The 13,522-nt window shown below is 41.9% G+C and overlaps 1 protein-coding gene across 1 annotated transcript in view; it reads left to right on the forward strand.

Annotated features, from left to right (window-relative positions):
* LOC104469104 overlaps nucleotides 1-13,522 on the forward strand; it is a 29,578-nt gene that overhangs the window by 14,899 nt on the left and 1,157 nt on the right. The window contains 16 exon segments of the mRNA XM_010083472.1: nucleotides 800-889; nucleotides 2,655-2,887; nucleotides 4,238-4,334; nucleotides 5,471-5,909; nucleotides 6,641-6,723; nucleotides 6,920-7,076; nucleotides 7,421-7,585; nucleotides 7,667-7,792; nucleotides 7,949-8,252; nucleotides 9,259-9,352; nucleotides 11,676-11,986; nucleotides 12,035-12,327; nucleotides 12,456-12,538; nucleotides 12,766-12,922; nucleotides 13,206-13,367; nucleotides 13,466-13,522. Of these exon segments, the coding sequence (XP_010081774.1) occupies nucleotides 800-889; nucleotides 2,655-2,887; nucleotides 4,238-4,334; nucleotides 5,471-5,909; nucleotides 6,641-6,723; nucleotides 6,920-7,076; nucleotides 7,421-7,585; nucleotides 7,667-7,792; nucleotides 7,949-8,252; nucleotides 9,259-9,352; nucleotides 11,676-11,986; nucleotides 12,035-12,327; nucleotides 12,456-12,538; nucleotides 12,766-12,922; nucleotides 13,206-13,367; nucleotides 13,466-13,522 (2,851 nt within the window).

Consider the following 13,522-nt stretch of genomic DNA (forward strand, 5'->3'; position numbering starts at 1 on the left):
GGAATAAGAGGAATATAATTGAATTAGAGAAGAATGCAATTCAGTTAGAGGAGTCGCTATCTGGAGCAGGCAGGGAAAAGGAGGAGAGAGAAACAAGCTGCAGTAGCTGAGAAACTACACAGGACTCCTTTAGAATATTAGTTAATACTCTGCTGATTTTAGAGAAAAAGTACCAGCTTTGGCTCAGATCTACACCCCTGAATCAAGCATGCAAGAAATTAAAGCATAAAATGCATAAACCAAATGTACTGGAAGCAACTCTTGCCAGAACAGTTTCAAAGAAGGAAACACATAATGTCACTGCAAGTGGACAGAGAATTGTAAGTTACCAGTGCAGGAAAAAACCCCACTTTTCATTCCTTATTAGTGAAATAAGTTATGAATTTCTGGAAGCCATGCCAGTGCCCAGGCTCTGTTTCTCAGTTAATCTCACCACAGAACAGTCTCAAGGCAGTTACCAAGACATCTTGTGAATGGACATCTTCCACTGGAAGAAAAAAAAATAAAAACAAAACCAAAGAAACCCTTTCTTTAATGTCTAGACTGTTGCTATCTAAAAATTAAGATACTCAAGCATCACTCACAAAGAAAGGGGCATAACTTGAAGGGATAATGCACATTCCTGTCCTCAAAACTGCAGCTTTCAAGATTTAGAAAGACAGATAATACGTGTTGCTATTGCTTACAAACTCACTGCCACACACAACGCTAAACTCTCGTAATTACAGCTGTGGCTGAGCAGATTACTTTCAACATTTAGCCACAGGAGTTATGCAAAAAATTTGTCTTCTGGATACAGGAGCAGGAAAGGTGAAATTTCGTTATGTAATGTGAATGTCGCTAGCCGCGGCCGGTCCCAGCAAGGGTTCTCCCGCTGGCGGCAGAACAGGTAGGCTCGCCCAGGAACGCCGGTAACAAGGCGTGTGGTGGCCTCTAGTGACAGACAGGGACATGCACAGGGCTGGGACCCGGCACCGCCGCGGGGACCGCTCCGGGCAGCCCCAGCTCCGGGCAGCCCCAGCTCCGGGCAGCTCCAGCTCCGGGCAGCCGCGAGTGGAACTACAGCCTCGGGAAAAAATTACGTTTTTCTCCTGGTTTGGGGGTTCCAAGCACGATACAAGTCAGGTCCCTGGAAGCACAAGGGTTATTTCCTTTAGAAGCTAAGGGAAAAAAAAAAAAGTACAGCAACGTGAACATGTGCAGCGCAGTGTGTTTGTGGGGATCGTTCCTGGGGTACTATCCATCTGGGTATGTATTTGCACAGCACCACGAGAACGGTATTTGCTTACCGCATCGTATAAATACGGAATATTTTCTCATGGGTACTGAACTATTGCAGCATTATGGAACAGAGAAGACCAGTAAGCTGAAAAATTCTCCAGCTTACTGGTTTTTTCAGTCCACTGCCACCTCATTTGCACATAATTTTTACATGGGAAAAAAATCTGCCTGGTAGTCTTGATGATGTTAGAGCAGACGCTAATGATCCTTTTAGGGGAGAAAAAAAGAGAAGGTTCATTTGTATGGCCTGGAGCTGTTATTGCTGGCACTGAAATGTGATTCTGTTGGAGGAGAGCAGCTAAGACAGGAAAGGCAGCTCCTGACTCTCATTCTCACCCTGTGGCTGGGGAAGGATGTAACCAGCACATTGCCGTATGCACGGCTCCAAGAGCTGGAACGCTTCTTCAGTATCATACCTACATTCACCTCTCTGGTCAACAGCCCAAAGCAGAAAGGAATGAGGTGCAGTGTTTTGATCATTAAGATATCTTCACTGGACAAAAGATAAAAAGGAGAAAGGAATAAGAACCAAGTATATATGTGGGGAAGATCTTGTGCTGCACATGTTCGGGGCTTACGTGAATCCAGCTGAGTTAGTGACATCGCCTGGACCTTTCTCTCGCCTGATCACATTCACCAAAACAGAACACAGCTCTCTTTGCTCTTTGGCGAGAGCAGTCTTGAAGGGTGCAGCACTTGCATTAACAAATGGCGCAAAGATAGCTTGTTTTCATGGTAGAGAATTGCCCGAAGTACTTTCTTCACTCATTCAGAAAAATGCTTATTTAAATTCTGCTATTGGCTCAAATCTACATTAACAAGTTACTCTGATTTTACCCTGAAAGCTCATCTGACAACTGCTCCCTTGACTGTAAATCAGTTGAACGACACAGATAAACTTCTGCTCGCAAGTGGGTTGAGAAGGAGGGGAATTTCTTGGACACAGGAATATTGAACACTGGAATACGGCTGGAATATTGAACAAGGAATTCCTCTTCCTTCAAAGCACTTTGCACAGTGGAAGTCCTTCCAGGACTGTATGGTAAGAGATCTTTCAGATTCAAATTCTTACAACACAAAATCTGAACGGAGACCAGCAACATGGTCAAAAGGACTAATAACTGGATTTCAATTAAGACTTTTCTGTATTTAAATCTTTAAGTCAGCCAACAGAAAAGCCTACGTTCCACCCAAAGGCAGCATAAATACAAAACCAAAGCTGGGTGTGTCTTTTTTCCTTGAACTCTCAGCCTGGTTACCCATGACTGGTTAGTGAAGGTGAGTAATACTAAATGGCACGCACATGTTATCATAACCCTGCCTCACTTATCTTCATGGCTCTCTAATGTACACCTTAAACGTCTGTCGCACAGGCGACACTTCTTCGTGAAATCAAACAATCTGTTAGTGTTGCTAGGGCTGTTTTACTGTGGGTACACGCAAACCATTCCACCCGAGCGCGTCACTGAAGGAAGTGACACACGCAAATCCACAGACTGTCCTCCGGAGAGTATCCACACCGAGCCCGGAGTTGGGAACTGCGCTGCTGAACTGAAGCATCAGCAAGGTGCTAGCAGCGCTTCTCTAATGGTGATCCAAACTGCAGGTATCAGATAATACATTTTAGGTTGTTCAGCGTCTGTTTAGGTAACTTACTGTTACAACCAATAAAACAAAAATGAAATTAGAAATGAGGCAGATAAAACCTGGGCATAGTTCAAGAGGCTGATGGCCACTCCCAGCTGACAGCTCTCCAGCTTTGCCGATGGGAGCTGTGACGAGCCACCTGCCCTTCAGCCACTCTGTGGGCATTGCCCTTGTTTCCTTTACTGGAATAGACACAGTCTTTGGTTTTCACTCTTGCCATTTCCAGATTCAATATATAGTCCACGAAAAAAACTGCACTGAACCAAAAAGCAAACCCCACCTCTGCTACGAACAATACCTATCATGATCTTAGTAAATATTCTTGCAAATATTCCAGCTTACTGTCTGGAACAGAAGCACTTATAAAATGATAAGATCAGATAAATTGTCAATAAACAATTTGTAGAGAAAAGAAAAAGAATGCTTAGAAAATTCAGCCCAATATCTTTTCACGCTAGGTCTACATGATGCTGCTGCTCTGTGCTTCCAGTTGCATACATCTTGAATACTTTTGCTTAATAGCCAAGAGGATTCTGGAAGAAAAATAACCATTGAAAGTTCAGCTTGACCGAAAGTAGCAGAGCCCGAACACAAGGCAAATGTCTGACCTAATTCCAATGTCCACTTTAATTCAGATCACTGTATAAGGTGAAGCTAAAGTTTAGAAAATTTCATGTATCGGTGAATCTCATTTCTCTATCAATCTGAAATATATTCTTATACTATTCTTACATTTCTACATAGTATCTGACTTCTCTAAATTTCAAACACCTGACACTACCTTAACAACACTTAATGAGCTTTTGATAGTTAAACTATGCAGCTGCTTCTCCACAGGAAGGTGGGATCGTTGTGAATGCAAAGATTTGACCCACAAAAGCCAATCTACACCTTCAGCGACAGTTTGTTGCATTTATAGGCAAACACGAAAGCTAACAAATAGCCTTGGTCACTTGCTCAATCAAAGAAAAAATGGAACCATCAACTGACGTTTAGAAAAAATACCATCAAGGTAACATGGAAACTAATTTTATTAAATACTAAGAAGACAACACAGGATGTTTACTCTTCAATAGACTATGATGCAACTCTTCAATAGCCAAGAGATGCACTGTGGCAGGGTCTCTTGCTGTGTTCCTCTTACATCTTTGAAGGCGGAAGCTCTGCCCTACTACCACTATTGATTCTCACTCAGTCTGAATATTTTTCATGAGCAAGAGATGACCCACCTTGAGTTTCTATAGTGACAGTCCAAATGATATGGCTAGTGTACTTTGCTTTCAACTGTCATAAATTTTTTCATTACCAGTTACACCCAAAGAAGTTCAAGGTCCAAACACAATTCACAGCATCCTCCTGCAAAAATGCTCCACCCTGAATATGGGTCACTTTGGTTTGGAAGATGCGTACTTTCCAAATAGCTCAATATCACAGCTTCACTCCTTGCCTTGATCCAATACCATTTAGATTAATCTGTAGCACAGTAACTTAAAAAAAAATAGCAGTGCTGATGCCCTAATATCCCCAGGGAGCTGTTCTCAGAAACCTGAAGATGCTTCCAACATGTAGTTTAACGCCTCCAAAGCCTAGTGTCTCCCCAATTTCCTTGCCCCAGGGCTGCAGATCAGTATGCACAGCAGCTGTTTGCACGGATCCAAGCACTGTGTGTTAATTGTCCCACCTGACTAGCTGCACATTAGTAACACGCTAACGTGCTGTCAGTGCAGTGCCCCGAGGAACGACACCTACGTCCTGTCCCAACGCACACCTGCTCCCTGCGTTCCCGCAGCACTAAGAACCCCCCAGCAATCAGCTTCTTCCCTTGCTTTCCACTCGCTCTCTGCTTTTTCGGTATCAAAGTATACACGGTCGCCAGCTGAGGAACCTCAGTACGGTCAGAAGCAGTGAGTGAATTCAGGTCCAATACTCATATTCAATGCAAGCTAACTTCAACAGCCTCACTTCCCAATTACAGAATGAAATTGTTCTGTGCTGCCTATAAACTGAATTAGCATGGTAGTTACAGGTGCCTTCTAATCATTTCTACACTGTTCCAGACTGTCCTGAGGCCCAAGCTACTGCTTACTCAACAGAAGTATATCCTTGATTGCAAATATAAATATTTAAAGTCTCTTGTCACGTATAGTCAACCCTCATTAACTTCAGACACTGCACAGGGAAAGGATCTCCGTGTTTGTTCAAAAGGACTAGAGAGAATGTGGCTGCAGGTACACTGGTATAAATGATTCAACAGTTCATTTGTGTTTTACCTTTTATTCAAAATAATAACAAAGCAAGCCAAACTACCTGGGGAGCTTTTCTCAAAGAGCTGAGCAGATGAACCCCTTTACCCTGTACGCAGCGTGGGGGCAATCTGCTGGGTGCTCTTTGTGCTGACACCAGAGACACTGTGTGTCAACAGAGGTGGGGTTTGTAACTATTGTCCTTCCTCTTTGAAACACGGTATAAAGGTTTACAGAGCACACATTGCTCTCCGCTTCAGCTGCTCTCCAGCGGTACAGTTTTACCTGTTTCATTGTAGAAGACAAAGAACACAAATGGCATTCTCTACCCGAAGCTCCCAGTGGAGTACGAGCACCCGCTTCCAATCCACTGCCCCCAGTGTCAGCAGCTTAACCTCCAGGAGAACCGTCATCCAACAGACCCAGGCACCGAGCGTCTACGGGGGAGCGGGTGGCCACAGCACCCGCATATCCACCAGCACCAGCTATGGACAAGGCTTCGGAGGGAACTTCCAGCTCAATATTACTGGTAACGACGTGCTGCTCGCTGGCAATGAAAAATCCACCATGCAGAACCTCAATGACCGCTTGGCTTCGTACCTGGAGAAAGTGCGGTCTCTAGAAAAAGCAAACTCCCTGATTGAAAAGCAGATCAAAGAGTGGTACGAGAAGAATACCAGAGACGTAAGGCATGACTATAGCTCCTATTTTAAAACAATTGAAGATCTCCAAAATAAGGTAAGATGTCATATAGCCATCTATAAATACATGAATTGCAATTATCAGAGAAAGAGATAATAACCTATTCTAGAAAATGTACTTTTCCAAATTGCAATTGTCTCAGCTAGGAAAAAATAAATCCTTTCTTTTGATCAGATACAAATTAATGACAGACTTTACATCATTTATAATACTAGATAGATGTCTGCAGATGTGAGTAATCTCATACATGAAAAACCTTTGAATGAAAATAAATTATTTCTATTATATTTGCCTTAGGTAGTATTAATTAGTGAAAGTACTGATGGCAATTTACAATTTAAATATAGTTTAGCATCTGTGGGTTTCAAAGTGTTTTTTAGAAAAGACTGTCAAATGCTCTGAAAAAATAGATGACTCCTTGAAATAGTAAATTATGACTATAAACACTAAAACATTCCCACAGTAATCAGCTGACAGATTTGTCAAATTATGTTTCAGTGAACTTCCTTAAATCTTTCCCCTCTTACTTTTCACCAGATTCAGCAGTTCATCCCAACTCTTTTATATACCCATGTTATGACAGGTTAACTTGCCTTTTGGAAAACCCTAATTCCTTCCATGCACTTCAAAAGGAATTCAGCTTAAACCAGCTGACTGACAGCTACAGTTAGGCGAGATGAAGCCCACGAGCAGCATTCATTTCCAGAAATGGATCAAGTGTACATTTATGTGCAGAGCTTCATCCCTTCTCAACCATTCCTTTTCAGATCGGTGCTGCTCAGCTGGAAAATGCAAGGCTTGTCCTGCAGATTGACAATGCCAAGCTGGCTGCCGATGATTTTAGACTGAAGTAAGTTCCACGATCATTTCAGAAATTCTTTCATGCTCCTCTCATTCATGAAACCTAGTTATCAGAAGTAAACATTTTTTAATGTAAAGTTTAATAAAGAGAAAAATTGTACGACTAAGGCTGTAGCAGTTACTGATTCTACCATTTACATCAACCAGCTGCATTTCCATGATGACAAAAAAGCCTCATTTTACAGGTATGAGAACGAACACCTGCTCAGGCAAAGTGTCGAGGGTGACATTAACGGACTGCTCCGAGTTCGCGATGACTTGACTTTGACGAGGTCTGATCTGGAGTCACAGATTGAAAGTGTGACTGAAGAACTAGCTTTTCTGAAGAAGAACCACGAGGAGGTGAGAGCAGCCAAATGCTGTCAGGGAGGGATTTTTTACAGTGGCACACATAAACTCATCCTCACTAGGAATAATGAAATCTTTACGGTTAATCTTAAAGAATATTGCACTTAGGGTGGGATCATGTGTACTGGGTGTTTCCTAGGAGTCTAAGCTCAAACTGAACCTACCAAGGTTAGAATGTCAGACAACCATTGCTTATTTCCCCTTTTCAAGTAAAGACGTATACGGAAATCCTACATTCAAAATGACTGTTAACTGCTAGCAGAGCCTCAGTTCTGGCATGGATACTCAGGCCGGGAAGCTCCCTGCAGCTGCTGCTAATACAATCCCCTTTGCCGCAGGACGTTGACAGACTGCGCAAACAGGTGAGCAGCGGCTCAGTCAATGTGGAGGTGGATGCTGCTCCAAGTATCGATCTCGCAAGTCTTATGGACAACATGAGACGGCAATATGAAGAAATGGCAGAAAAGAACCGTCAAGAAGCCAAAGAACAATTTGAAAAGCAGGTAGGGTCAATTACTTAACCATCAGCAAGAACCTCAGTCGTGCCGAGCTGCAGCTTACAGTCCTTCCATTCTGCGTTTCAGACAGAGCAGCTGAACCAGGAGGTAGCGATCAACATTGAACAGCTGCAAGCCCAAAGGAGGGAGATCACCGAGCGGAGACAGATCTTTCAGGGTCTGGAGCTAGAATTACAGTCCCAGCTTAACATGGTAAATAATGAAGAGTCCTCAAAATAAAGGGCTGTGTTTAGCAGACAGTTACGTGGATAAATATAGAAACTGAGAGGCTTTTCAATCAAAATGTTATTTTCACACAAAAATCTATCCTCTTGAATAATACATCTCTGTTCTTCTCATTTGCTGTAGAAAAAGGCTTTAGAAGACACTCTGGCTGAAACTGAAGCCCGTTACAGTTATCAGCTAGCCCAAATACAGGAGGCAGTTGCCAATTTAGAGGCTCAGCTGAGGCAACTCCGAGCTGAGATGGAGGGTCAGAATAACGAGTACAGTGTATTGCTGGATATCAAGACTCGCCTGGAAATGGAGATTGCCACGTACCGCCGTCTGCTGGAAGGAGAGGACATCGGGTGAGGAAATACGCGCCCTTTGCTCGGTCGTTCAGTTCCGTATGACAGCAAACATTGCCAATCCCTGTCTCTGTTCACAGAAGGTGGAAGTGTAAAGTCTGCCACGTTCCAGCTGGTGGGGGAGGCACCAGTGTGTCACCCAGTTCTCAGCCGCAGATCAGAGCGGGCTGCAGGTCATGCCCGCTTTCAGAAGCTGCTGGGGAAGTCAGTTCAGTTTGTCTCTCTCGGCCCGTGCTCATGCTTTGCAAGGTTAACAGAGAAAACTCCCGTAAACACCTGGCTGAATGTCTTGGTGAAAGGACATTACCTGTCTTGATTTAAACATCCAGGAAATGTACGAGGATGCTTTTTCAATATGTTCGGTGCCATGTATTTATATTTTTTAATTTCTATTTTGAACAGACATTTTGAGGTGGATGTATCTGCAGAAGAGCATGAAAAAGGTATGTCTCACCAGCTTCCTTCTCTCGTGATCGCTGCCTGTTGAAAAGTTACGGATCTAAGTAGCCTGATATAGAACAACAGCTTCAGAGCAATAATCACCCGGCAGAATCTCACATTAAGAAAGCAATCGACTGTATGAATAGATAACTTACAGGGATTATACAAAGCCTGGTTTTATGTCTGTAATTCACACGCCCAAGTAAAACCACAGGCTCCCCCAAGGGCCAAGAGAACTGCCAGAGAATTACCGAATCACCCTCTGGGGAGTTCAGCAGCATCTGCTGCTCTCCGCTGACCCCACAGGGAGATGCGGCTCCTCAGTAAAGCATCTCGTTCAATACCCAAAATATCCACTGCCGGGCAAGACTGGGCCTAGGGTTCAGGTCTGCAAGTTTGTGCTAAACTAAAGCAAATCTAAGAGAGTTATTCAACACAATGTCCACTATAGTATTATGGGTAACACACGGGATTTTTAAAGGAAGAGAAACCATATCCTGTACACCCCAAAAGTCTACTTCACCGTAACTGCACGGAAAGGATGCCTTTATCTTTTCTCACTGCTGGAGCTGCTGCTGGTACTACAGTAACATCATTGTGTCAATATACATTGTATTTAACTAATTCTCTGTTCAATTTCATTACCAGAATCAAGCAAAATTAAGAAGATCAAGACAATTGTTGAAGAGGTGGTTGATGGCAAGGTTGTCTCCTCCCAGGTCAGGGAGATTGAAGAGAAGCTGTAACCGGCGCCAGCAGCGAGGAGACACCCCTGAGCTTCTTGGAGCTGAGGCCAGAACTGAAAAATTAAACTTTATGAAGAGTCCAATCTAATTCTCCCTAAAACTCAGAAGGGTTGAAAAATGCCAAACTATCAAATCTCAAATAATCTTTTTTCTTTTTTCTTTTTTCTTTTATTTTTGTTTGTGTGTGGGAGTGTTAATAAAAACCAGCAAGTTACAGAGTACAAGATGGTGGGTTTACTTACACAGTGACTAAATACCTTGATAAAAAAACCAAATCAACCTGTTGTAAATGTATAATTGTTTCCAAGACAGATAAAACCCAAAATATTAGTTTTTAAAGCAAAGTCCTAAAGTTATATTTAAAAACTTGTTCAGTAAAAATTTGAAAGTCAAATGAATTTACTATAGCTTTTAAAATAATCTAAATCATTAGATGAAGACATGGGACAAAATTTTCTCATGTGCTTGACAAGCTCTCGGTGGTAGTGGACTCTTCTGAAAGCACTGTGAGAATTTTTTTTAATTTCTTCAGACAGTTCAGTTCAACATCTGATGCCTTAAGTTTTCTCACACCTTCAACATTTTGATAAATGAAAAGTTTTTAGAAGAGGGCTGCTATTTCTGAAATCTCAATGGACACCTAATCAAAACCTAATCAAATGTTATTTTAATTGCAATCCAAAGTTCAGCAATCTATTTTTTTCTCTTATGTACTAGCATAAAGGTTTGTTTTTAAAAATGCATTAAAACATTGATTCAGTGCATCTTTTCTCAACTTGAACTACCACTCAAATGTAATGCAGCTTCACAGCAGTAAAAAATTATTTTCAAATACATGTCGATTTGCATTTCATGATAAATTAAAATTAATAAATAAATTGAAGAAGCCTATTTATTATTTCGCACTCTCTGTGAATGTTTATATCACCAGGGACTATAGCAAGCAAATATATTTGATCAGTAAGAATATATTTTGCCTTTCAGTTCTGAAATAAACTCTATCTCTATTATGCCTTTCTCTACCGATAACCGCACGCACCCTTTCCCATAGAGTCCAGGTCTCCCATGCCACACCCAGCTCTTCTGTCCAAGAAGCCTACCTTTTCCTCTTGACAACATCAGCACAAAAAACTCTTCCCTTTGAAATCTCACCTGTCCAGGGTGTTATTTACTGTACATAAACAGCTGCCAAAGACAATAATCCTTTGCTTTCACAGTCATGACTCACTGATATGAGGCTATCAATTCATTTCTCCGTAAACGCTTTACTCAAACCTTTGATCTGCTGCTCATAATACATTTCTGCCCAAAAAAGCACCCATGCTCCTGGACGCAGATAAGTTAAAGATGAATACATTTCAGTTGAAAAATCCAATTATATAATTAATCCAGGACAAAGAAAAAACCATTTTCTCTTTACCAAAATAACTTCAAAAGAGAAGCATTTTGGTTTTGAAGGGTTTCTGTGCCTAAACCTGCAACCAGAAGAGCTGTATTTGATCTTTAGATTTCTATTATAAAAAGCACAAAATCCAGAAATCTTTTTCCTTATTTTGACATAATAGCAAACTATTTAGAAGTAACAATGGCTAGTTTTCAGCTCCAAAGTATAAACCGTTGGTACAGACTATTCATATTACACAGAAATATTTCAGTGGTGAAGGGTTTAGGGCAGAGAACACAATTACAAATTATATTCAGAATAATCAAGTATATTTATGTTTTCATATTAATGATCAGCCCGCAGATCCCTGAATGCCCACATGCCTCTTCACACACTTTTGCTGATCACTTTTCTTACTTATTAAACACACAGGGAGCACTGATCTGGCAGAGGTGCATGCCAGGAAAGTATTATGAAAAGAAACAAGGTTTTGACACGCACACTGGCGAGTCTGATATGAAAGGGATCATCACTCCACTGACTTCAGCATACTTCTGTAAGAACAGCCCCAAACCAAGAAAGCAATGAATATGTAACGACAAAAAAAAGTATTTAAGAAGGATTTAAATGCGAAAAGAAATTTCTGTGCTCCGTTGCACATTCATTAACGCACAAAGCATTATCGTGATGTCTTAGCGCTACTCCACCCATCTCCCCTCATACAGCAAACACCTGCAGGGCACGAGATTTCCACTCCCGTTGGCAATTTAGATTGGCACATATCATTTGGTCTGGTCAGGACATATCAAACTGACTTCCTCTCCAAATGAGAGAAAGAATTAAAGATCTTCCCAGGAGGAGGGGACGAGGGGTGGAACACCCTCTACCTTCCCTATATAAGGGTTAACCTGTTCTCTCTCTGCCTCGCTCGGCAGCCCAGGCACCTCGAGCACCATGGCCCTTTCTGCGCGCACAAGTGCCGGATCCCGGCAGTTCTCTTCCCGCAGTGGGCTTGGCGGGGCGTCTCTGAGAATGGCCAGCTCCAGCGGTGGAGGAGGCTTTGGTGGCAGTGGACTTGGGTTTGGCGGCGGATCTGGCGGAGGTTTCGGTGCTGCTTCCATGCTTGGTTCAGGCTCTGGCTTCAGTGGGGCTTTGGGGAGTAGCTCAGGTGGAGGCTTTGGGAGCAGCTTAAGTAGCGGCTTTGGTGGAGGCTTTGGTGGAGGCTTTGGTGGAGGCTTTGGTGGTGGTTTCGGTGGCAGCTATGGAGGTGGCTTGGGCAGTGCTTTCGCTGGAGGCCTAGGAAGTGGCTTTGGCAGCAGCTCAGGCACTGGGTTTGGGGGTGGCTTTGGTACTGCAGGTCCTGGGGACAGTGGCCTTCTTTCTGGCTCCAAAAAAGAAACTATGCAGAACCTCAATGACCGTCTGGCTGCTTATCTGGACAAAGTGCGATCTCTGGAAGACTCCAACACTGAGCTGGAGAGCAAAATCCGCGAGTGGTATGAGAAAAACGGCCCTGGCGCTGGTGTCCCTGGAGTGGGGAATGACTATAGTAAATATTATCCTATAATTGAAGATCTTCGAAGCAAGGTAGTGGAGCAATGTACTTATATTTAATATTATAATCGTATTTAGGATTACAGTTTTGTAAATAGCTATATTGACCTGCAAAGCCATTTGGCTATAAAAGAATTCTCTGAACATTGTTTGTATTTCAGATCATTAATGCAACTATCGACAACGCAAGAATCATTCTGCAGGTCGATAATGCCCGACTGGCTGCTGATGATTTCAGGCTGAAGTAAGTATATCTTAATATTACAAAAACTCTTACTAATATTTTAAGGAAAAAATTATTTTGTATTTTAAAATCTCTTTCTTTGTAGAATACTTTAACATAATTATTAAACAATAGTGTAATAAATATGTGTATTAAGATTTCACAGTAAAAGCTATATAAGTACGTAGTAGTTAGCATTTTATCTCATTAACCGACTAAAAAATCATGTTTAATCACTTTCTTTACAGATATGAGAATGAAGTGGCTCTTCGCCAGAGTGTGGAAGCTGACATCAATGGTCTGCGCAGAGTTCTGGACGAGCTGACCCTGACAAGAGCTGATCTGGAGATGCAGATCGAAAGCCTGAATGAAGAGCTGGCTTATCTCAAGAAGAATCATGAAGAGGTACTTTTGTTTTCTTTATGAATTCATAACAAGGCAGAAGGAACTGTGAAATATACAATTATTATTTTATTTATGTGAGTGGGAGTTCCTTGGTTTCATTATTTGTTTTGCTTTCTGTTCTTTTTTGAGTTTACTAAATGAAAGAGTGCAAGAAATACACATTCAAGCTATGAATTCTTGTTGAAACAGAATTTACATCACATATAGTTCTTTATATATATTTTTGGTAGAACTATTTTGCCTTTTATTGACAGAAATTTTTATTTATTTTAAATCTCTCCAGGAGCTTCAGGGTATCCAAAGCAGCACGTTTGGCCAAGTCAGCGTTGAAATGGATGCTGCTCCAGGAACTGACCTGACCAAGCTTTTGAATGACATGAGGGGACAGTACGAAGTCATTGCTGAGCAAAATCGCAAAGAGGCTGAAGCATGGTTCAATGAAAAAGTAACAACCAGAGACAGCTAATTCAGTGAAATGCAGGTAAGAATGAGTTAACTATTCGGAACAGTAAAATTGCACTCTATTCTTTCTTGTTATTTCAGAGTGGGGAGCTGAAAAGGGAAATTTCCACCAATACTGAGCAGCTTCAGTCAGGAAAG

The sequence above is a fragment of the Pterocles gutturalis genome, unplaced genomic scaffold (assembly GCF_000699245.1).
Source record: "Pterocles gutturalis isolate BGI_N339 unplaced genomic scaffold, ASM69924v1 scaffold42520, whole genome shotgun sequence".
NCBI lineage: Eukaryota > Metazoa > Chordata > Aves > Pterocliformes > Pteroclidae > Pterocles > Pterocles gutturalis.